At 43.6% G+C, this 24,209-nt stretch overlaps 1 protein-coding gene, 1 long non-coding RNA gene and 1 pseudogene across 5 annotated transcripts in view; 1 reads left to right on the forward strand and 2 right to left on the reverse strand.

Moving 5' to 3' along the window:
- The window catches only part of LOC132394743 (uncharacterized), an 887,546-nt gene that overhangs the window by 407,632 nt on the left and 455,705 nt on the right, over positions 1-24,209 (reverse strand). The window lies entirely within an intron of this gene.
- The window catches only part of LOC132394739 (uncharacterized), a 241,529-nt gene that overhangs the window by 82,983 nt on the left and 134,337 nt on the right, over positions 1-24,209 (reverse strand). For all 4 annotated transcript variants that reach the window (XM_059971145.1, XM_059971148.1, XM_059971144.1 and 1 more), the window contains one exon: positions 2,872-2,952. In XM_059971145.1, the coding sequence (XP_059827128.1) occupies positions 2,872-2,952 (81 nt within the window). The remainder of the gene's footprint in view (positions 1-2,871; positions 2,953-24,209) is intronic.
- LOC132393864 (AP-1 complex subunit beta-1-like) lies at positions 21,659-23,384 on the forward strand (annotated as a pseudogene).

A 24,209-nucleotide genomic window follows, 5' to 3' on the forward strand; every position in this document is an offset into this window, starting at 1 on the left:
TCAGAGAGATCTTGGGGTCCAAGGTGGTCTTGAGGCTTGGCTAGAGGCTGGGGTCTCGAGGCTTGGCTTGAGGCGGGGGTCTTGAGGCTTGGCTTGAGGTGGGGGTCTCGAGGCTTGGCTTGAGGCTGAGGTCTAGAGGCTTGGCTAGAGGCTGGAGTCTTGAGGCTTGCTTGAGGCTGGGAGGATAGCCCCCTGGGTGGGCCGCAGAACTCCTGGGCAGGACCTCCCAGGCAGGACAGGGGCCTGGGCAGGTCACGGGGCACAACCCGATGGAGGCAAGGGAAAGGAGGGGGCAGCGCCCTCTGCCGGGCAACGGCAATCCAGCCTGGCTTACCTGACAGAGGCAAGGGATAGGAAGGGGCAGAGCCCTCCACCGGGAAATGGCAATCTGGCCTGGCTTACCCGACAGAGGCAGGGGGTAGGAAGGGAGCTCAGTCCAGGGTGATTTCAAGACTCACTGCGGCCAGAAGACTAGGGCGGGCTAGGGGGCAGCCCTGTCCATACTTCACTCACAGAACTCGTCGTTAATGGTGGTACTCCAAGCCAGGACAGACAGGACGACCCCCACTCAATCCCAGAGCCCCTTATATTCACAGCCAATCGATAGGCATCAGGTGCACCTCCTTGAGCCCAACCAAGCTAAAATGATCCTCAGATGTGAATATTTGACTTCAAGGAGAAACAAGGGACGGTTGAAGGACCTGGAGTCCAGAGACGGTGGACCGGATCAAGAACCGGAATTTGGACTTCAGACCCGACCATAACATACAAAAGGTTTAAGAAACTAGATACTGTTAGAAAATTGTATGGTTGCCAGGAAGAAGCTTAAGAATGAAATTAGGTGAGCTAGAAGAGGCCCATGAGAAGGACTTTGAGAGCAGGATTGAGGAAAACCCCAAAGCAAGCTACAAGTATGAGAAGAACAAGAGGATGAGCTGTATGAGAATAGGACTGATCAAATGCGATAGTGGAAATGTGTGCATGGAGTCGGACGAGATATGGGAGAAGTACCAGAGGATTGTAAATGTTGTTCCCTTGTTCAAGAACAACCAGAAAATTATAGAACAGTGAGTCTTATTTCAGTGGTGGGCAAGTTGTTGGAGAAGATTCTCAGATGCAGGATTTATGAGCATTTGGAGAGACATAATCAAGTTCAGGATAGTCAACATGGCTTTCTCAAGGGCAGGTCATGCCCTACGAGCCCGGTTCAATTCTTTGCGGATGTAACAAAACACATTGATGAAGGTAGAGCAGTGGATGTAGTGTATATGGATTTCAGTAAGGCATTTGATAAGGTTCCCCATGGAAGGCTCCTTCAGAAAGTAGACCTTGCTTTGGGGATCCAGAATTGGCTTGCCCACAAAAGGCAAAGAGTGGTTGTAGACAGGGCTGAAATGGCTAGCATGAGGGACATACTCTTAAAGTGCTTGGAAGTAGGCACAGAGGGATGTCAGGGGTAAATTTTTCCATACAGTGGTGGGTGTATGGAATGCACTGCCAGCAAAGGTATAACAGATATAACAGGGGCTTTTAAGAGTCTCTGAGATAGGATCACGGGGCTTAGAAAAATAGAGGGCTATGGGGTAGGGTAATTCTAGGCACTTTCTAGAATAGGTTACATGGTCGGCACAACATTGTGGGCCGAAGGGCCTGTAATCTGCAGTAGATTTCTATGTTCTATGAAGCTGATGAAACTGAGATTTACTATTGAAAAGTTGATTGATTCAGTCACCCAAAAACTCCAACAGTTAGAGAAACATACCTGCATGATGGAAAAAGAGCTAATGAATTTTTATTTGATCCAAGAAAAATTATACCAGGAGAGATCAAAACACATGAAACAACTTTGCCTGGATAAAATATTTAGAAAGATAACCAAGAAGCAACATTCTTTGTAGCCACAGCAATTGATAAATTTACATTAATTTTTGTTGCATTAATAATCCTTTTTAAAACTCTACAGCCCAGTTTTGCCATTATTATTGCAAGACCTCTTTTAATCCAGCAAAAGCATTAATCCAACAAGGCTGAGGAACCAAAGGTGCTGGAACATCATGGTCAACCTGTATTATTTCCTCAATATGAGGAGAGATGCAAAATCCATTGATTGATGTTCCAGGGACTTTGCTGAACTCCTGCCAATGGAATTTCAAGTTTAGAATGACCCCATTAACCTTTCCTTGGTCATGGAAAGGTAAGGGAATAGTGTTACTTTACCAATTTCCCATCAAGCTGCCTTGAAACTAACCAAATTCAACAGGTGCAATGGAGAAAAATCAAACTGAAACTGAAACCCAAAATGTTGGACACAGATGGCAGAATTTGCAGGAGTTGGCGGTTCCAGGAGGAATTGGGACCACACCCAAGAAAAGCACTTCAGGAAGTTAAGAAAAAGACCAGATCTTAACATGTTCAGGATTCTCAATGTGTGGTTGATGTATAAAATCCTGCACACACTGCCTTGACTTTAAGAATCATTTTACTTCCAAGGCAGAAAGCAGAAAATGCTGAAATTGCAGGCCAGTTACCACCCTTGGGGGGAAAAAAAGGCAGGTTAAGGACATCTTAATTCTGATGAAGGGTTTATACCCAAAACATCAATAACTGTCTTTCCTCTTTCCAACTGCATATTTCTGGCATTTTTTGTCTTTTAGTTTTCCCTTTATTTGTGTGGTCAAGAACTTTTTTAAAACAACTGACTTAAAGTCCAGTGGACATTACAACAATCTTACAACACAATCGCTACTTATCTGATGGAGTAGGATTTCGCAAACTATTATCTCAATCAAATATTCATAGGGCTTTTTTAAAGATTACCAATCACATATGGAAAGGTTTCATATCTATTTTAAGTTCTGTTGTAATACTCACTATTTTCAGTTGCTCCATAAATTGGTAGAGGTGAAACTATTACATTGAATATTCCAGATCCAAGTATAATGTAACGCTCACCTGTCAGTGTATCAAAGTTTCAAAACTGTTAAAAGAAGTTGTATGGAAGAAGCACAGGATAACTTGCTAAAGTGACATAATCAACACGTGGATTGGAGGATGCTGGTGACTGGAAAGCAGAGATGGCTGAAGTTTCTGGGAATAGTTCACAAGGTACCTGATAGATATGACCCACAGAGAAAGTTGTTCTCAAATGACAGGGGTAGGCATCTGTAGCTGACAAAAGGCATAAAACCCAAGGAAAGGGCATATAAAGGTAGCAAAAGTTGAATGATTGGGAAGCTTCTAAAATCAAACCAAAGGCAACTAAAATAAAGCTATAAAAGAAAAGATGAAATATGAAGGCAGGCTAGCCAATAACATAAAGCAGGATATCAAAAGTTTTTTCAGTTATATAAAGAGTAAAAGGGAGCTAAGAGTTGATATTGAACCAGCAGCGTAATTTTCCACTGAGGTAGTAATGAGGGACAAAGAAATGGCAGATGAATTTCATGGGTACTTTGCATCTGTTTTCACTGTGGAAGATGTCATCAGTGTGCCAGAGGTCTGTAGGTGTCAGAGCAGGAGTGTGTGCTGTTATTCCTATGAAGAAAAAAAAAAGTGCTAGGCAAACTCAAAGGTCTTAAGGTGGATAAGTCACCTGTGCCAGATAGAGTACATCCCCAGAGTCATGAGAAAGATTGCTGAAGAGATAATGGATGCAATGGTCATGATTTTTCAAGAATCACTTGATTCTGGCATAGTCCAACAGGATTGGAAGAAGGGAAGAAGACAAAAGAAAGGACATTATAGGCCAGTTAGCCTAACCTTAGTAGCTGGGAAAGTGCTGGATTCCATTATTAATGATGAGGTTTCAAGATACTTGAAGACTAATGATAAAATAAGCCAAAGTTAGCATGGTGTCTGTAAAAGGGAAATCTTGCCTGACAAATCTTTTAGAGTTCTTCAAGGAAGTAACAAGCAGGGTAGACAAAGAAGAGGCAGTGGATGTCACTTACTTTGTTTTTCAGAAGGCATTTGATAAGGTGCCACACATGAGACTGCTCAACAAGATAACATCCTATATAATTACAGAAAAGATAATGGCATGGATTGCGGAATGGCTGACAGGCAGAAAGCAGTGAATGGGAATAAAAAGGACCTTTTCCGGTTGGCTGCCAGTGGCTAGTGGTGTTCCTCATGGGTTAGTATTGGGATCGCTACTTTTCCAATTGTTTGTCAATGACAGAGATATTCAAGTTAAGTCACTTTTTATTGTCATTTCGACCATAACTGCTGGTACAGTACACAGTAAAAACGAGATGTTTTTCAGGACCATGGTGCTACGTGAAACAGTACAAAAACTACACTGAACAACACAGAAAAAAAAAACTACCCTAGACAACAGATCTACCCAGGACTGCATAAAGTGCATAAAACAGTGCAGGCATTACAATAAATAAAAAACAAGGCAACAGGCACAGTAGAGGGCAAGTTGATGTCAATCCAGGCTCTGGGTATTGAGGAGTCTGATGGCTTGTGGGAAGAAACTGTTACATAGTCTGGTCATGAAAGCCTGAATGCTTCGGTGCCTTTTCCCAGATGGCAAGAGGGAGAAGAGTTTGTATGACGGGTGTTTGGAGTCCTTCATAATGTTTGCTTAGTGATTGCAGTGTGTAGTGTAAATGTCTGTAATGGTGGGAAGAGAGACCCCGATGATCCTTTGAGCTGACCTCACTATATACTGCAGGGTCTTGCAATCCAAGATGGTGCAATTTCCAAACAGCTGCTCAGGATGCTCTCAATACAACCCCTGTAGAATGTGATGAGGATGGGGGGTGGGAGATAAACTTTTCTCAGCCTTCGCAGTAGAGACGCTGCTGGGCTTTCTTTGCTATGGAGCTGGTGTTGAGGGACCAGGTGAGATCCTCTGCCAGGTGAACATCAAGAAATCTGCTGCTGTTAACTATCTCTACCAAGTAGCTGTCGATGTTCAGCGGGGAGTGGTCGCTCCGTGCCCTCCTGAAGTCAACAACCATCTCTTTTGTTTTGTTCACATTCAGAGACAGATTGTTGGCTCTGCACCAGTCCGTTAGCTGCTGCACCTCCTCTCTGTATGCTGACTCGTCGTTCTTGCTGATGAGACCCACCACGATGGTGTCATCAGTGAACTTGATGATGTGGTTCGAGCTGTGTGTTGTAGCACAGTGCTCCGTGCTCACTGTGATGGTTTTGGAGATGCTGTCTCCGATCTGGACTGACTGAGGTCACCCAGTCAGGAAGTCTAGTATCCAGTTGCAGAGGGAGGTGTTCAGGCCTAGTAGGCTCAGCTTTCCAATCAGTTTCTGAGGGATTATTGTGTTGAATGCTGAACTGAAGTCTATGAACGGTGTCTTTTTTGTCCAGGGTAATGGCAATGGTGTCGTCTGTTGAACGGTTGGGACGGTACGCAAACTGCAGGAGGTCCAGTGAGGGGGGCAGCAGGCTCTTGTTGTGCCTCATGACGAGCCTCTCAAAACACTTCATGATGATGGATGTAAGTGCAACGGGATGGTAGTCATTGAGGCAGGACACTGAAGATTTCTTCGGCACGGGGACAATGGTGGTGGCCTTGAAGCACGTTGGAATGATGGCGCTGCTCAGAGAGATGTTGAAGATGTCAGTGAGAACATCTGCTAGGTTTAGGTTGAGATTGGAGGATCACCACCTTATATTCCATCTGGGTAGTCTCCAACCTGATGGCATGAACAAGGATTTCTCAAACTTCTGATTATGTCTGGTAATGCTCCCACCTCCACCCTTTTCTTCACCAGTCCCCATCCCCTTTCCCTTCTCTCACTTCATTTTCTTGCCTACCCTTCGCATCCCTCTGGTGTTCCCCCCTCTTTTCTTTCTTCCATGGCCATCTATCTCCACCTACCAGACCTATATCTCTTCCACTGATCAACTTCCCTGCTACTTACTTCATCTCTCCCGCCTTCTGGTTTCACCTATCACCTTGTGGTGAAAAAGGCACAACAGCACCTCTTTCACCTCAGATGGTTGAGGAAGTTTGGTATGAGCCCCCAGATCCTAAGGACCATCTACAGGGGCACAACTGACAGCATCCTAACTGGCTGCATCACTGCCTGGTATGGGAACTGTACATCACTTAATCACAGGATTCTGCAGAGAGTAGTGTGGACAGCCCAGCACATCTGTAGTTGTGAACTTCCCATGATTCAGGACATTTACAAGAAAAAAGGGCCCATAGGATCACTGGGGACCTGAGTCACCCCAACCACAAATTCTTCCAGCTGATACCATCCAGGAAACGGTACCACAGCATAAAAGCTAGGACCAACAGGCCAACTTCTCCACCAGGTCATCAGATTGATTAATTCATGCTGATACAATTGTATTTCAATGTTATATTGACTGTTCTATTTTTATTATAAATTATTATACATTACTATGATTGCACATCGCATAGTTAGACGGATGCGTAACATAAAGATTCTTACTCCTCATGTATGTGAAGGATGTAAGAAATAAAGTCAATTCGATACTTTCTCCATAGAAGCTGCCTGGCCTGCTGAGTTCCTCCAGCATTTTGTGTGTAGCTCAGATTTCCAGCACCTGCAGATTCCTCGTGTTTGTCATTGTTTTAGAAAATGGAATTGATGGCTTTGGCAAAGTTTGCGGATGACACAAAGATAGTTGGAGGGGTGGGTAGTGCTGAGGAAGCATTGCAATTGCAGCAGGACTTAGACAAATTGGAAGAATGGGCAAACAAGTGGCAGATGGAATAGCATTAGGAAATGTATGATAATGCATTTTGGTAAAAGGAATAATATTTTGACTATTATCTAAATGGTGGAGAAGGTTCAAACATCAGAGGTACAGTGGGACTTGGGAGTCCTTGTGCAAGACTCCCAGAAGGTTAATTTACAAGTAAAGAAGGCAAAGTCAATGTTAGCATTTATTTTAAGGGGAATAGAATGTAAAAGCAAGGAGATAAAAGCTCAGCATTATAAGACACTAGTCAGTCTGCACTTGGAGTAATGTCAACAGTTTTGGGCCCCATATCTCAGAAAGGATGTGTTCTCTTTGGGGCAAGTCTAGAGGACATTCACAAGGATGATTCCGGGAATAACATGAGGAACATTTGTCAGCTTTGGGCCACTGGAATTTAGAAGAATACATGGGGATCTCACTGAAACCTACTGAATGTTGAAAGGACTAAATAGGGTGGATTTGGAGAGAATGTTTCCTAAGCGTTCAGCAGGTCATCAGAACTAGAGGTATCCAGAACTAGAGGGCACAGCCTCAAAACATCAGAGGTACAGAGGGACTCGGGAGTCCTTGTGCAAGACTTTTAGAACAGAGGTAAGGAGGATTTTTTTAAAGCCAGAGAGCAGTAAATCTGTGGAATGCTCTGTGTTGAAAGTTTCCTAATCAGTCAGGGCATCAACAGATATGGTGAGAAAACTGTGTCTGTGAATCTTTCAGCTGTGAGATTGTGTAGTGCAGCAAATGCCTGTGTCAACTTCACAATCCTAATAGAGTTAAGAGATTGGTCCATAGAGCCCACAAAAGAAGTGGCATGGTAGCGTAGTAGTTAGTGCAATTGCTTTGCAGCACCAGTGGTCACCAGTCAGGGTCTGATCCCTGCTGCTGTGTACGTTCTCTCTGTGACCTTGCTGGTTTCCTCTGGGTGCTCGAATTTCCTCCCATGTTCAAAAGACATACAGTATGGTTAGGGTTAGTTAGTTGTGACATGATATTAGGGACTTGAGGACCCGAGTTAATAGGTTAGGACTCTATTACCTAGAGCATAGGAAAATGAAGGAAGATTTGATAGAGGTATGCAAAAGGGTAAATACAAGCTGGATTTTTCCCACTGAGGTTGGGTGAGACTAGAACTACAGGTCACGGGTTAAGGGCGAGAGGTGAAATGTTTAAGGTGAAAATGAGGGGGAACTTCTTCACAGAGGGTGGTGAGACTTTGGAACAAGCTGCCAGTGGAAGTGATGGATGTGGGTTTGATTTCGTCAATTATGAGAATTTTGAATAGGTACATGGATGGGAGGGATATGGACAAGGTGAAGGTCAATTGAAATATGCATAATAATAGTTTGACACAAACTTCAGTGGTTTGTGAACACTGCCAAATTTTCACTATTTCTGCACAAATATGACCCAGAATGTGGGTCAAAAAAAGGCACGCGCAGTGGGGACTCGGGATAGTGTGATCGAGAGACTGTTGCAGCAGGAAGAGGAGGAGCAAAGGGCTCAGGACAGCGCTGAGTGCTGGGAAGCAGCTGAGGTGAGTGTGCTTTAAAAGGGCACATGGAGGGCCACTGAAGTGTTAAAGAGTGTTGACTAGTTGATTAGAGGGAGTGAGTACTTGAGATAATTGTCAGGGGCAAATAAGTGGGGGGGTAACTGAAGAGGAGTGGCCAGTGTGTGAGAGGCTCAGGGTAGGAGTGGAGCTTTGAGGCTTTGGCATGTAGAGGTTGAGGACGAGCTTGCTCCCAGTGAGGTAAGGCTGGGCAAGTTGCTTTAATTAATTTAATTAAATTAGGAGTAGGTAATGGAGGCAGCAGTTAGGGCAGTTGAGTGCTCTGCATGCAGGATATGGGAAGACAGGGACAGCACAAATGTCCTTGATGACTACACCTATAAAAGGTGCATCCAGCAGCAGCTCCTCACAAATTGAGTTAGAGAAAGAGGCTTTGAGGGAAAAGAAGCAGAATAAAGGCTGTAAAGGTAGTAAGGTAGAAGAGCTAAAGTGCATATGCTTCAATGCACGAAGCATCAGGAACAAAGGTAATGAACTGAGAGTTTGGATACATACATGGAATTATGATGTAGTGGCCATTACAGAGATTTGGTTGGCACCAGGGAAGGAATGGATTCTGAATATTCCTGGATGTCAGTGTTTTAAAAGGGATGGAGGGGGGAAAGGGGAGGAAGACCATAAGACAAAGGAGCAGAAGTCGGCCATTTGGCCCATCGAGTCTGCTCCACCATTTCATCATGAGCTGATCCAATCTCCTATTTAGTCCCATTCCCCCCGCCTTCTCACCATAATTTTCAATGACCTGACCACTCAGATATTTATCGATCTCTGCCTTAAATACACCCAATTACTTGGCCCCCACTGCCCCCCGTGGTAACAAATTCCATGGATTCACAACCCTCTGGCTAAAAAAAAATTTTCACATCTGTTCTGAATGGGCAATCCTCAAGTCATGTCCTCTTGTATTAGACTCCCTCACCATGGGAAACAACTTTGCCACATCCACTCTGTCCATGCCTTTCTACATTCAAAATGTTTCTGAGGTCCCCCGTCATTCTTCTAAACTCCACGGAGTACAGTCCAAGAGTGGTCAAATGTTCCTCATATGTTAACCCTCACATTCCCGGAATCATTCCAGTGAATCTTCTCTGAACCCTCTCCAATGTCAGCACATCCTTTCTTAAATAAGGAGCCCAAAACTGTACACAATATTCCAAGTAAGGTCTTATAGAGCCTCAACATCACATCCCTGCTTCTATGCTCTATTCCTCTAGAAATAAATGCCAACATTGCATTTGCCTTCTTCACCACTGACTCAACTTGGAGGTTAACCTTAGGGTATCCTGCACAAGGACTCCCAAATTCCATTGCATCTCAGAACTTTGAATTCTCTCCCCATTTAAATAATAATCTGCCCATTTATTTCTTCTACTAAAGTGTATGACCGTACACTTTCTGACATTGTAATTCATTTGCCACTTCTTTTCCCATTCCCTCAAACTATCCAAGTCTCTCTGCAGACTCTGTTTCTTCAGCACTACTGGCCCCTCCACCTATCTTTGTATCATCAGCAAACTTAGCCACAAAGCCATCTATTCCATAATCCAAATCGTTGATATACAATGTAAAAAGAAGTGGCCCCAACATGGACCCCTGTGAAACACCACTGGTAACCGGCAGCCAACCAGAATGAGATCCCTTTATTCTTAATCACTGTTTCCTGCCAATCAGCCAATGCATTATCCATGTATGTAACTTTCCCGTAATTCCATGGGCTCTTATCTTGTTTTGCAGCCTCATGTGCGGCACCTTGTCAAAGGCCTTCTGAAAATCCAAATACGCAATATCCACTGCATCTCCCTTGTCTAGCCTACTTGTAATTTCCTCAAAAAATTGCACTAGGTTTGTCAGGCAGGATCTTCCTTTAAGGAAACCATGCTGAGTTCTGCCTATCTTGTCATATGCCTCCAGGTACTCCGTAACCTCATCCTTGACAATTGACTCCAACAACTTCCCAACCACCGATGTCAAGCTAACAAGTCTATAATTTCCTTTTTGCTTCCTTACCCCCTTCTTAAATAGCGGAGTGACATTTGCAATCTTCCAGTCCTCCGGAACTAAGCCAGAATCTATCGACCTTTGAAAGATTATTGCTAATGCCTCTGCAATCTCCACTGCTACATCCTGAAAAAAATAAGAACTAGAGACCATTTCACTAGGTTAGATATGGCCCTTGTGGCTAAAAGGATCAGGGGGTATGGAGAGAAAGCAGGTACAGGGTTCTGAGTTGGATGATCAGCCATGATCATAATGAATGCTGGTGCAGGCTCGAAGGGCCGAATGGCCTACTCCTGCACCTATTTTCTATGTTTCTATGTTTCTATCCTTCAGAACATGAGGGTGCATTCCATCTGGTCCAGGAGATTTATCTACCCTTAGACTATTCAGCTTCCTGAGTACTTTCTCTGTTGTGATTGTGACTGTGCATATTTCTCTTCCCTGACACCCTTGAATGTCCGGGATATTACTGATGTCTTCCTCAGTGAAGACTGATGCAAGATATTCAGTTCCTCTGCCATCTCCTTATCTCCCATTACAATTTCGCCAGCATCATTTTCTATCGGTCCTTTATCTATTCTCACCTGTCTTTTACTCTTTAAATACTTGAAAAAGCTTTTAGTATCCTCTTTGATGTTACTTGCTAGCTTCCTTCCTTTCATAGTTCATCTTTTCCCTCTCAATGACCATAGAACCATAGAACACTACAGCACAGTACAGGCCCTTTCAGCCCTCCATGTTGTGCCGACCTATATAATCCTTAAAAAAAAGTACTAAACCCACACTACCCCATAACCCTCCATTTTTCTTTCATCCATGTGGCTCTTAAAAACCCCTAATGTTTTAGCTTTCACCACCATCCCTGGCAAGTCATTCCAGGCATTCACAACCCTCTGTATAAAAAAAAACAAAAAAAAAACACACAAACTTACCACTGATTTCTCCCCTAAATTTCCCTCCCTTAATTTTGTACATATGCCCTTAGGTTCTCCATTTCCCTCTGGTGCTTCCTCTCTCCCCCTTTCTTTCTCCCGAGGCCTCCCGTCCCATGATCCTTTCCCTCCTCCAGCTCTGTATCACTTTCGCCAATCACCTTTCTAGCTCTTAGCTTCATCCCACCCCCTCCAGTCTTCTCCCATCATTTTGCATTTCCCCTCCCCCCACTACTTTCAAATCTCTTACTATCTTTCCTTTCAGTTAGTCCTGACGAAAGGTCTCAGCCCAAAACGTCGACAGTGCTTCTCCTTATAGATGCTGCCTGGCCTGTGTTCTACCAGCATTTTGTGTGTGTTGTTTGAATTTCCAGCATCTGCAGATTTCCTCATGCTTGCTAACTAATTGGGCGACAGGCAGTTGACCTGGTAAATTGGCCAGCACAGGACGGGACAGACGTTTGGCCAAACAGAGGGGAAAGGGACTCCCCTGCAGTCTATCCAGATGTTACGTGCTAACAAAGAAACTGAGAAACGGTGTGTGGCCACTAAGTGGAACTTAGGATAGAACCTCTTGTGAACAAGCAATAAATTTAATTTGGAAAAAGTATTGTGGTAAAAAGTGGAAATTATGATTAAAGAATGGAAAGATAAAGCTGATACCAAATGATATACTTTACTGGCCAGTTGGGGGAACAATGCACGTGATGAAGGGGTTTAGAGGTATGTATGGCAGAAGGAATGCCAAAAGGTTAGGAGATTTTAAAAGCAGAGTGAGAATGGGTGGATGGGTGCTGAAAACGAGAGCAGGAAAAACAACGTAAGCAAACCCAGGCTGGCCTAGAGAAGAGAGAGACAGGAACATCAGTCTCAAGCTCAAACTAATTGGGAAACAAGGGATCCCAAACCTATATCTGGCATACTGACCTTGTTTGAGGACAGTGACTGCGATGAGAATTGGGCACCCACCGTATCCCCCATCTTATTGAGGGCCAAGTGTACCCACTACTCCCAAATCCCAATCTTCCCAGTACTTAGATACGGTGGCCGCTTGGCGGCAGGGAAGGAGAAGCTCTCTATACCCTGAGATCCAGGAAGGGAATACTGAGGATTATTCCGAGACAGGGAGGTTAGAATCCAATAAAACCCCAGAATTAATGGCTCCACAAAGACAATTGCCCACCTGAATGCTGCCCAGTCCTTGAGCAACTGAGAAGCGACAGCCCTCAGTAATTCCTGTGTATGCACCCTGGAAGCCTCAAGAAATGATAATGATCATGAATCAGGCCCCAGGTAGAAAATAAAAACCAGCACAGTTTCCTCAGTATGTCTGCAGTACTATGCAAATATATAATGCGACCCTGCAAGATTTATTCGGTCTCAATAGACAGTAGGTACAGGAGTAGGCCATTCGGCCCTTCTAGCCAGCACCACCATTCACTGTGATCATGGCTGATCATACACAATCAGTACCCCATTCCTGCCCTCTCCCCATATCCCTTGACCCTGCTATCTATAAGAGCTCTATCTAACTCCTCTTGAACGTATCCAGAGACTTGGCCTCCACTTGGTCTCTGCTGCGTGATTCTCTCAGCTGATGAGGGGCAGAAATGGAAGGCAGAATTAAGATACCAAACCTATCAGGAGTTCAGGCAGGAAACCCTAATGAGAATGAACTGACAGACCAATTATTCAAGCCTTGGAGAGGGCTCTCCAACAACCTGTAAATATGATTTATGGTATACGGTATGATTAGGAATAATCAGCATGGCTTAGTCAAGGGCAGGTTGTGCCTTATGAGCCTGCTTGAATTTTTTGAGGATGTGACAAAACATATTGATGAAGGAAGAGCAATAGATGTAATGAATATGGATTTCAGCAAGGCATTTGATAAGGTACCCCATACAAGGCTTACTGAGAAAGTAAGGAGGCATAGGATCCAAGGGGACATTGCTTTGTGGATCCAGAACTGGCTTGCCCACAGAAGGCAAGTGGTTGTAGATCTGCATGGAGATCAGTCACCAGTGGAGTGCCTCAGGGATCTGTTCTGGGACACTTACTCTTCGTGCTTTTTATAAATGACTGGAATGAGGAAGTGTAGCATAGTTTAGTAAGTTTGCTGATGACACTAATGTTGGGGGTGTTGTGAATAGTGTGGAAGGCTGTCAGAGGTTACAGCAGGACATTGATAGGATGCAAAACTGGGCTGAGAAGTGGCAGATGGAGTTCAATCCAGTTAAGTGTGAAGTGGTTAATTGTGCTAGGTCAAATATAATGGCAGAATATAGTATTAATGGTAAGACTTGTGGCAGTGTGGAGGATCAGAGGGATCTTGAGGTCCAAGTCTATAGGAAACTCAAAACAGCTGCGCAGGTTGACTCAGTGGTTAGGAAGGCATACGGTGTATTGGCCTTCATCAATCATGGAATTGAAATTAGGAGCCGAGAGTTAATGTTGCAGCCATATAACGATATAACAATTACAGCATGGAAACAGGCCATCTTGGCCCTTCTAGTCCATGCCGAATGCTTACTCTCACCTAGTCCCACCGACCTGCACTCAGCCCATAACACTGCATTCCTTTCCTGTCCATATACCTATCCAATTTTACTATAAATGACAATACCGAACCTGCATCTACCACATCTACTGGAAGCTTGTTCCACACAACTATCACTCTCTGAGTAAAGAAGTTCCCCTTCATGTTACCCTTAAACTTTTGCCCCCTAACTCTCAACTCACGTCCTCTTGTTTGAATCTCCCCACCTCTCAATGGGAAAAGCCTATCCACATCAACTCTATCTATCTCCCTCAAAATTTTAAATACCTCTATGAAGTCCCTTCTCAACCTTCTACACTCCAAAGAATAAAGACCTAACTTGTTCAACCTTTACAGACAGACATACAGACTTTATTGATCCTGAGGGAAATTGGGTTTCGTTACAGTCACACCAACCAAGAATAGTGTAGAAATATAGCAATATAAAACCACAAATCATTAAATAATAAGTAAATTATTCCAAGTGGAAATAAGTCCAGGACCAGCCTATTGGCTCAGGGTGTCTGACACTCCGAGGGAGGAGTTGTAAAGTTTGATGGCCACAGGCAGGAATGACTTCCTATGATGCTCAGTGTTGCATCTCGGTGGAACGAGTCTCTGGCTGAATGCACTCCTGTGCCTAACCAATACATTATGGAGTGGATGGGAGACATTGTCCAAGATGGCATGCAACTTGGACAGCATCCTCTTTTCAGACACCACCGTCAGAGAGTCCAGTTCCACCCCCACAATATCAATGGCCTTACGAATGAGTTTGTTGATTCTGTTGTTGTCTGCTGCCCTCAGCCTGCTCTACCAGCACACAACAGCAAACATGATAGTACTGGCCACCACAGACTTGTAGAACATCCTCAGTATTGTCTGGCAGATGTTAAAGGACCTCAGTCTCCTCAGGAAGTAGAGATGGCTCTGACCCTTCTTGTAGACAGCCTCAGTATTCTTTGACCAGTCCAGTTTATTGTCAATTCGTATCCCCAGGTATTTGCCTGAGTCAGTGGTGGAGGCAGATACACTAGTGAAGTTTAAGAGACCACTTGACAGGTATCTGGAGGAATTTAAGGTGGGGGGGTTATATAGGGGGGAGGGTTCAAGGGTTGGCATAACATTGTGGGCCGAAAGGCCTTTAATGTGCTGTACTATTCTATGTTCTATATCTGCCTCCACCACCGTTGCTGGCAGCTCATTCCACGCACTCAACACTCTCTGTGTTTTTAAAAAGAAATTACCACTGACATCTCCTGTGTACCTACTTTCAAGCTCCTTAAACCTGTGCCCTCTCATGCTTGCCATTTCAGCCCTGGGAAAAAAAAACCTCTGTCTATCCACACAATCAAGTGTGTGAATTTGTGGAATTTGTTGCCACAGGCATCCTGAGCAGCTGCATCACTGCCTGGTTCGGAAATTGCACCATCTCGGATCGCAAGACCCTGCAGCGGATAGTGAGGTCAGCTGAGAAGATCATCGGGGTCTCTCTTCCCGCCATAATGGATATTTACACTATACACTGCATCCGCAAAGGAAACAGCATTATGAAGAACCCCATTACTCCTCATACAATCTCTTCTCCCTCCTGCCATCTGGGAAAAAGCTCAGAAGCATTCGGGCTCTCATGGCCAGACTATGTAACAGTTTCTTCCCTCAAGCTATCAGACTCCTCAATACCCGAAACCTGGACTGACACCTTGCCCTATTGTCCTGTTTATGATTTATTGTAATGCCTGCACTGTTTTTGTGCACTTTATGTAGTCCTGTGTAGGTCTGTAGTCTAGTGTAGCTTTGGGTGTTGTTTTTTTCACGTAGTTCAGTCTAGTTTTTGTACTGTGTCATGTAACACCACGGTCCTGAAAAACGTTGTCTCATTTTTACTATGTACTGTACCAGCAGTTATGGTCGAAATGACAATAAAAGTGACATGACTTGACTTCAGGAGGCCAAGTCTTTATGTTTATTTAAGGCAGAGGTTGATAGATTGTTGATTGGTCAGGGCATGAAGGAATACGTTGAAGGCAGGAGATTGGGGCTGAGAGGGAAAAATGGTTCAGACATGATTAAATGGTGGAGCAGACTCGATGGACTAGATAGCCTAATTCTGCTTCTTTATCTTGTGGTCTAATGCCAAATGCTTTTTCACAAAATCAATAAACACAGATACAGAACCTTTGAACCCACCTCGTCCACACCAACCTTGAATCTTCTGGGTGCTAATTTTGTTTGCCTGCATCAGACCGTAACACCATTCTGTACCTTTCTATCCAAGTACCTGCTACCAGAATCCAGTGTCTGAAAAATCTTGTGCCCCAGCACACAACAGCAAACATGATAGCAATGGCCACCACAGACTCGTAGAACATCCTCAGCATTGTCCGGCAGATGTTAAAGGACCTCAGTCTCCTCAGGAAGTAGAGATGGCTCTGACCCTTCTTGTAGACAGCCTCAGTGTTCTTTGACCAGTCCAGTTTATTGTCAATTCGTATCCCCAGGTATTTGTAATCCTCCACTTGGATAGAAACAGGGGTCACCGGTGCCTTAGCTCTCCTCAGGTCCACCACCAACTCCTTAGTCTTTTTCACATTAAACTTGCTCTGTAACTTAGGTGCTAAAACCCAGGTAACTTTCTAGTAAATCTCCTCTGTACTCTTTCTATTTTGTTGACATCTTTCCTATAATTTGAAGACCAGAAAATTGGCCTCACCGATGCCTTGAACAATTTTAACATTACATCCCAACTCCTATACTCAATGCTCTGACTTATAAAGGCCCCATACCAAAAGCTTTCTTCACCACCCCATCCACATGAAATTCCACCTTCAGGGAACTATGCACCATTATTCCTAGATCACTCTGTTCTACTGCATTCTTCAATTCCCTACCATTTACCATGTATGTCCTATTTTGATTAGTCCTACCAAAATGTAGCACCTCACACTTATCAGCATTAACCTCCATTTGCCATCTTTCAGCCCACTCTAACTGGCCTAAATCTCTCTTCAAGCTTTGAAAACCTACTTCATTATCCACAACACCACCTATCTTAGTATCATCTGCACACTTACTAATCCAATTTACCAGCTCATCATCCAGATCATTAATGTATATGACAAACAACATGGACTGATCCCTGCGGCACACCACTAGTCACCAGCCTCCAACCTGACAAACAGTTATCCACCACTACTCTCTGGCAACCCCCATCCAGCCACTGTTGAATCTATTTTACCACTTCAATATTAATACCTAACGATTGAACCTTCCTAACTAACCTTTCATGTGGAACCTTGTCAAAGGCCTTACTGAAGTCCATATAGACAACATCCACTGCTTTACCCTCGTCAACTTTCCTAGTAACCACTTCAAAAAATTCAATAGGATTTGTCAAACACGACCTTCCATGCACAAGTTCATGTTGACTGTTCCTATTCAGACCCTGTCTATCCAGATAATTATATATACCATCTCTAAGAATACTTTCCATTAATTTACCCACCACTGACATCAAACTTACAGGCCGATAATTGCTAGGTTTACTCTTAGAACCCTTTTTAAACAATGGAATACATGAGCAATACGCCAATCCTCCGGCACAGTCCCCGTTTCTAATGACATTTGAAATATTTCTGTCAGAGCCCCAGCTATTTCTACACTAACTTCCCTCAAGGTCCTAGGGAAATCCTGTCAGTACCCGGAGACATCCACTTTTATATTCCTTAAAAGCACCACTACTTCCTCCTCTTTAATCATCAGAGTTTCCATAACTACCCTACTTGTTTCCCTTTCCTTACACAATTCAATATCCTTCTCCATAGTGAATACAGAAAAAAATAAATTGTTCAAAATCTCCCCCATCTCTTTTGGCTCCACACATAGCTGTCCACTCTGATTCTCTAAGGGACCAATTTTATCCCTCACTATCCTTTTGCAATTAATATAACTGTAGAAACCCTTTGGATTTATTTTCACCTTACTTGCCAAAGCAACTTTATACCTTTTAGCTTTTCTAATTTCTTTCTTAAGATTCTTCTTATATTTTTTATATTCCTTGAGCACCTCATTTACTCCATGCTGCCTATATTTATTGTAGATCTCTCTTTTTCTGAACCAAGTTTCCAATATCCCTTAAACCATGGCTCTCTCAAACTTTTAACCTTTCCTTTCAACCTAACAGGAACATTTCACCTTTAAATGACCTCCATTTCTCTATTACATCCTTCCCATAAAACAAATTGTCCCAATCCACTCCTTCTAACTCCTTTCACATCTCCTCAAAGTTAGCCTTTCTCCAATCAAAAATCTCAACCCTGGGTCCAGACCTGTCCTTCTCCACAATTACATTGAAACTGATGACATTGTGAACACTGGACCCAAAGTGCTCCCCAACACATATGCCCGTCACCTGACCTAACTCATTCCCTGACAGAAGATCCAACACTGTCCCTTCTCTAGTTGGTACCTCTATGTAGAGCCGCAAAAAACTATCCTACACACATTTTACAAACTCCAAACCATTCAGCCCTTTTACAGAATGGGCTTCCCAGTCTATGTGTGGAAAATTAAAATTTCCCACAATCACAACCTTGTGCTTACTACAAATATCTGCTATCTCCTTACAAATTTGCTCCTCCAATTCTTGCTCCCCATTAGGTGGTCTATAATACACCCCTATAAGTGTTACTACACCTTTCCCATTCCTCAATTCCATCCAAATAGCTTCCCTAGATGAGCCCTCTAATCTATCCTGCCAAAGTACTGCTATAATATTTTCTCTGACAAGCAATGCAACGCCTCCCCCTTGCCGCTTCGATTCTATCACACCTGAAGCAACAAAATCCAGGAATATTTAGTTGCCAGTCACACCCCTCATGCAACCATGTTTCACTAATAGCTAATGATCCTGGTCAGACCACTTGAAGTACTATGCTCAGTTTTGGTCGCCTCACTACAGGAAGGATGTGCAGGTCCTAGAAAGGGTGCAGAGAAGATTTACAAGGATGTTCCCTGGATTGGGAAGCATGTTTTATGAGGATAGGTTGAGTGAACTCAGCCTTTTCTCCTTGGAGCAACGGAGGATGAGAGGTGACCTGATAGACGTGTATAAGATTTTGAGAGGTGTTGATCATGTGGATATTCAGAGGCTTTTTCCCCAGGGCTGAAATTGTTACCACAAGATGACACAGGTTTAAGGTGCTGAGAAGTAGGACAGAGGAGATGTCAGGGATACGTTTTTTACTCAGAGTGGTGAGTGCATGGAATGGGCTGCTGGCAATGGTGGTAGAGGCAGATACAATAGGGTCTTTAAGAGACTTTTGGATAGCTACATGGAGCTAAGAAAAATAGAGGGCTATGGGCAAGCCTAGTAATTTCTAGGGTAGGAACATGTTCGGCACAACCCTGTGGGCCGAAGGGCCTGTATTGTGCTGTAGGTTTTCTATCTTTCTATCACTAAAGTACTTGAATGCAAACCTAAACCTGGGAAATCAGGACCAGTCTATCGGGAGTGATTTGTAGCCTGCTATGGCATTTTCGCAGTAGACCAAGCCTTTAATTAATTGGAATCCATCCCCCCAGTTTAATGCTTTACTTCTCCAATGCTTACCAATTAAGTTAGCCAACATGATTAAAACTAATAATATGAACTGGCCTGAGAATGATTGAAATCACATGCGACAAACTTATTTTTGGGGCCCAGTATGAGGTTTCCCAGTATGAGGTTTCATTTACAGCCACCACAGGTATGGGGTGTAGTCTAGCAGGGAGAGACTTGCTCTGTCCGTTGGAAGATGGAATTCTATGCACAGACAAGGGGACTAGAGAATAAACGACAGCTTCCTCAATTACCAACCCGGCACTTAATCTGGACACCACTTCGTTTGAACCCTCTCTGCCAGAGGCAGACCTTCATGTGACTGTGCTATGATCCTACGGGGTGCTCAACTGAGGAAAGCTAATATTATGAACCCATCGAGGGACAGAAGTTCCCAGTTACGGTGATTCGAGAGGTTAAAAGAGGGCAGCGCATTGCTGGCCGAAGTTCCGTGTTTCCCTTGGCAATAGACAGAACTGGTGGTTCCCCATACCACCATTAGGGTTCCACCTGGGTTCAAGCCAAAGGGCCTAGGTTTCCTTGCCTACACCCTGACGAAACAAGCCTCCAGCACAGAGGGAGAATGGCAAGACTTGCCCGCGGGCCAACTCTGATACTGGAGGAGTCGGAGGTGAAGACGGGATATCTGGTAAGACCACATCTCTGGGCAATTTCAGGTCATGAAGTCAACCGCACCAACTGCCCCCCCCCCCCCCACAACCCCCGTCCGGATCACCGTGAAAGAAGGACAGACTCTCCCATCCCTTCCACAATACTTCCTCAAGCCCAAGGCAATGTTTTATGAGGATGGAAGCTGTTTTGTGGATCCAGCAGTAAATCGATATTCTGGCGATGTGATAGTGACGAACAGTGAAGTGATTGAGAAAGCCTTTTTTGAAGCAATTGTCTCCGCCCAGAAGGCTGAGCTGTTTGCTCTGACTTGTGCCTGTATCCAAGCAACAGACTAAAGTGCGAACCTTTACACAGACTCCCGTTAGGCACTGACTATGGAACTTCGGGGATTTCCGACTTCCTTTGGCCATCCCACTGGTAATGCTACCTTTGTAAACAACTTACTCACCGCTCACAGCTACCTTGAGTTTTGGTTAATATTAAATGTGCAGCCCATACTGGGGAATCTGATGAGATAATTAAGGGCAATGCTATGGCTGATGCAGAAGCTAAACAGACACCCCTGAATCCCACACTTTTAGTCCCCTCGGGAACCCAGTAAGCTCCTATTAGACAAAATCTACGGGTATGCCAGATATGGGGGAAATACACAAGTTTCAGGGGGACACTCCTGAAGGAGAGCGCAAACTATGGTCCCAAATGGGTTACCACCTTGAACCTCAGACCAATTTACGGGTGACCCCTGCGGGACAGGTCTGTGTTCCCTCTGTGTTCTTACCTATTTCGATAGATTATGTAAATAATTGTACACACTTGGGCAAGGAGGGAATGGTTAATACCTGTTTACAATCTTGGTGGCACCCTGATTTCCAGCAAGCAGCTGAACAGCGAGCCACAGCATGTTCTTTAAAAAATGGATGCTGGAAAGGGAATGCCTTGTGTTTCCAGAACTACCCCCTTGACCTTTTTCTTGTTCGCAACTTGATTTTATAGAACTATCTAGAGTACATTGTTTTAAGTATTGCTTAGTGATAGTAGATGTATATAGCAGATGGATTGAAGCTGTTACTACAACTAATAATACCGCTATGACTGTTGTGAAAATATTGCGAAAAGAAATGATTCCTCGCTATGGACTTCCAGAAATGATAAGCTCAGACAATGGGCCACATTTTGTTGCCAAAATAAATAATGAAGTCTGTAAAGAACTTGCTATAAAACAACAGTTGCACTGCACCCATCATCCAAAAGCAGCAGGCATAGTAAATCGAGCCAATGGTACCTTGAACGATATATTGGCTAAACTTACACAAGAAACTGGATTGACCTAGTTGAAGGTTTTACCATTAGCCCTATTCCATATGAAAATCATGCCATCAAGTAAGACAGGGTTATCACCTGCAGAAATTATCTACAGGAAGCCTTTTGAGAACCCCATGGGGACCCTGACCTTGTTTGCCGGTCCTTCCTGAGAGCTTATCTGCAAAATTAGATATGCATACCTCGGGGGAAGGAGATGGGAAAATATTTATGCAAGTTAACTAAAACTCTCCAAAGCCTGTATTCACAGGTACAACAGGCCTAACGAGAGGACGAAGCCTAAAGGTGACTACCCCACGACTGAGCCTGGAGAGCTGGGATTGAGGGGAACTCGGACCTCGGTGGAGAGGACCACACTCACCATGACTGATTCTAAATATTTCACAACAATCAAGAAAAGAGAAATCTTTGAACTCAAAGCAGAACTCAACAGTGACAAGAAGGAGAAAAAGAAAGCAGTGAAGAAAATGATGTGTCAATGACCGTTGGCAAAGATGTCAGTGCCCTCTTTCCTGATGTTGTAAACCGTATGCAGACAATTTGGAGTTGAAGAAGCTGGTGTACCTCTATTTAATGAATTATGCAAAGAGCCAACCAGATGTGACAATTGTGGCTGTCAACACTTTTGTTAAGGACTGTAAAGATCACAATCCACTTATCAGAGTGTTGGCCATGAGAACAATAGGCTGCATCTGTGTGGATAAATTCACTGAGTATTTGTGTGAACCCCTGCAAAAATGTCTACAGGATGAAGACCCTTATGTATGAAAAGCTGCTGCTGTCTGTGTCAATGAACAGCTGGTAGAAGATCAGGGATTTCTGGACATTCTAAAGGATCTGATATCTGACTCTAATCCAATGGTCATTGCAAATACTGTGGCTGCTCTGTCAGAGATTGCAGAATCTTATCCAAACAGCAACTTGTTAGACCTCAATTCTCAGACAATCCACAAGCTTTTAACAGCCTTAATTGAATGTACCGAATGGGGCCAGATATTTATCCTCGATTGTTTGGCCTATTACAGCCAAAAAGCTCAAAGCATCTGTGAGCGTGTGACACCACCGTTTATCTCACGCCAACTCAGCTGTTGTCCTGTTGGCTGTAAAGGTTCTGATGAAATCCATGGAAATGCTTTCAAAGGACTTGGATTACTATGGCACTTTGTTCAAGAAACTGGCTCCCCCACTGGTAACGCTCTTGTCTGCAGAACCAGAATTCCAATAAATTGCCCTCCGGAACATCAACCTCATTATACAGAAAAGGTCTGAGATTCGTAAGCATGAAACAATGGTTTTCTTTGTAAAATTCAACGATCCAACCTAAGTGAAACTGGAAAAACTGGATATCATGATTCAATTGGCTTCTCAAGCCAACATTGCACAGGTTTTGGCAGAATTGAAGGAGTATGCCACTGAAGCAGATGTGGACTTTGTACAAAAAGCTGTGTGCAATTGGACGATGTGCAATTATAGTTGAGAAATCAGCACAATGCTGCGTGAGTATGCTACTTGACCTCATTCAGACAAAAGTAAACTATATCGTCCAAGAAGCTATTGTAGTAATAAAGAACGTTTTCCATAAATACCAGACAAGTATTAAAGGATTATTGGAACACTTTGTGAAAATCTGGTCTCATTGGATGAACCAGAAGCAAGAGCAGCAATGATATGGATAGTTGGAGAGTATACAGAAAGAATTGACAATGCTGATGAGCTTTTAGAGAGCTTCCTGGAAGGATTCCATGATGAGAGCACGTGGGTTCAACTACAACTTTTGATTGCTATTGTGAAGCTATTCTAAGAAAAACTGACAGATACAAGAACTGGTGCAGCAAGTTCTAAGCTTGGCAACACAGGATTGAAAGACCGTGGCTATATATACTGGTGTTTACATTCTACAGATCCAGTGGCAACCAAAGAAGTTCTATTGGCAGTAAAACCTCTAATTTCAGAAGAAACTGATCATATTGAGCCAACCACCTTGATGAATTAATCTGCCATATTGGAACACTGGCCCCTGTGTACCATAAGCCACCCAGTACAATAGAGGAGGGGCAACCTTGGAGGATACATCGAACAGACAGTTAAACATGTTATTGAAGGAACTGAGTAGGAGGGCTCTCCGGGACTAAAGGAAAATATATTGGTTGATAGATGTGTTTTGCATTTCTCAAGTCTAATTGTATTAATTTTGATTATTGTTTGTATTCTATGGTGCCTTTGGCCATGTTTTGTATCATGTTGTAGAGGCAACAACCTGTTCTGAAAGGTTATCATGAAATGATAAAAAAGAGGGAATGATGAACTTTTAAGGAAATCAGGAGACAAAGAAATGATTCTTGGACTCTTGTAATTAACGGGCTAAAATCAGGTACCAACTTGTGTATGCTCTGATCTGTGAGACTGTGCAGAGCCCGTCCTTGAGTAAGGAATCTGCTTTCAGTGTGCTTAGATTAACGACTTACTGCTGTCCCTTTGGGAGCAATGTAAGGGCTAAGTTCACACACTATTGTTTCGCATCACAGATCTATGTTCCATAGAACCATAGAACACTACAGCACAGTACAGGCCCTTCAGCCCTGCATATTTTGCCGACCCATATAATCCTTTTAAAAAAAAGTACTAAACCCACACTACCCCATAACCTTCCATTTTTCTTTCATCCATATGCCTGTCCAAGAGGCTCTTAAATACCCCTAATGTTTTAGCCTCCACCACCATCCCTGGCAAGTCATTCCAGGCACTCACAACCCTTTGTGTAAAAAAACTTACCCCTGAAGTCTCCCCTAAACTTCCCTCCCTTAATTTTGTACATATGCCCTCTGGTGTTTGCTATTGGTGCCCTGGGAAACACTATCCACCCTATCTATGCCCCTCATAATCTTGTAGACCTCTATCAAGTCCCCTCTCATT

This window comes from Hypanus sabinus, chromosome 5 (genome assembly GCF_030144855.1).
Source record: "Hypanus sabinus isolate sHypSab1 chromosome 5, sHypSab1.hap1, whole genome shotgun sequence".
In the NCBI taxonomy this organism is placed as follows: Eukaryota; Metazoa; Chordata; class Chondrichthyes; order Myliobatiformes; family Dasyatidae; genus Hypanus; species Hypanus sabinus.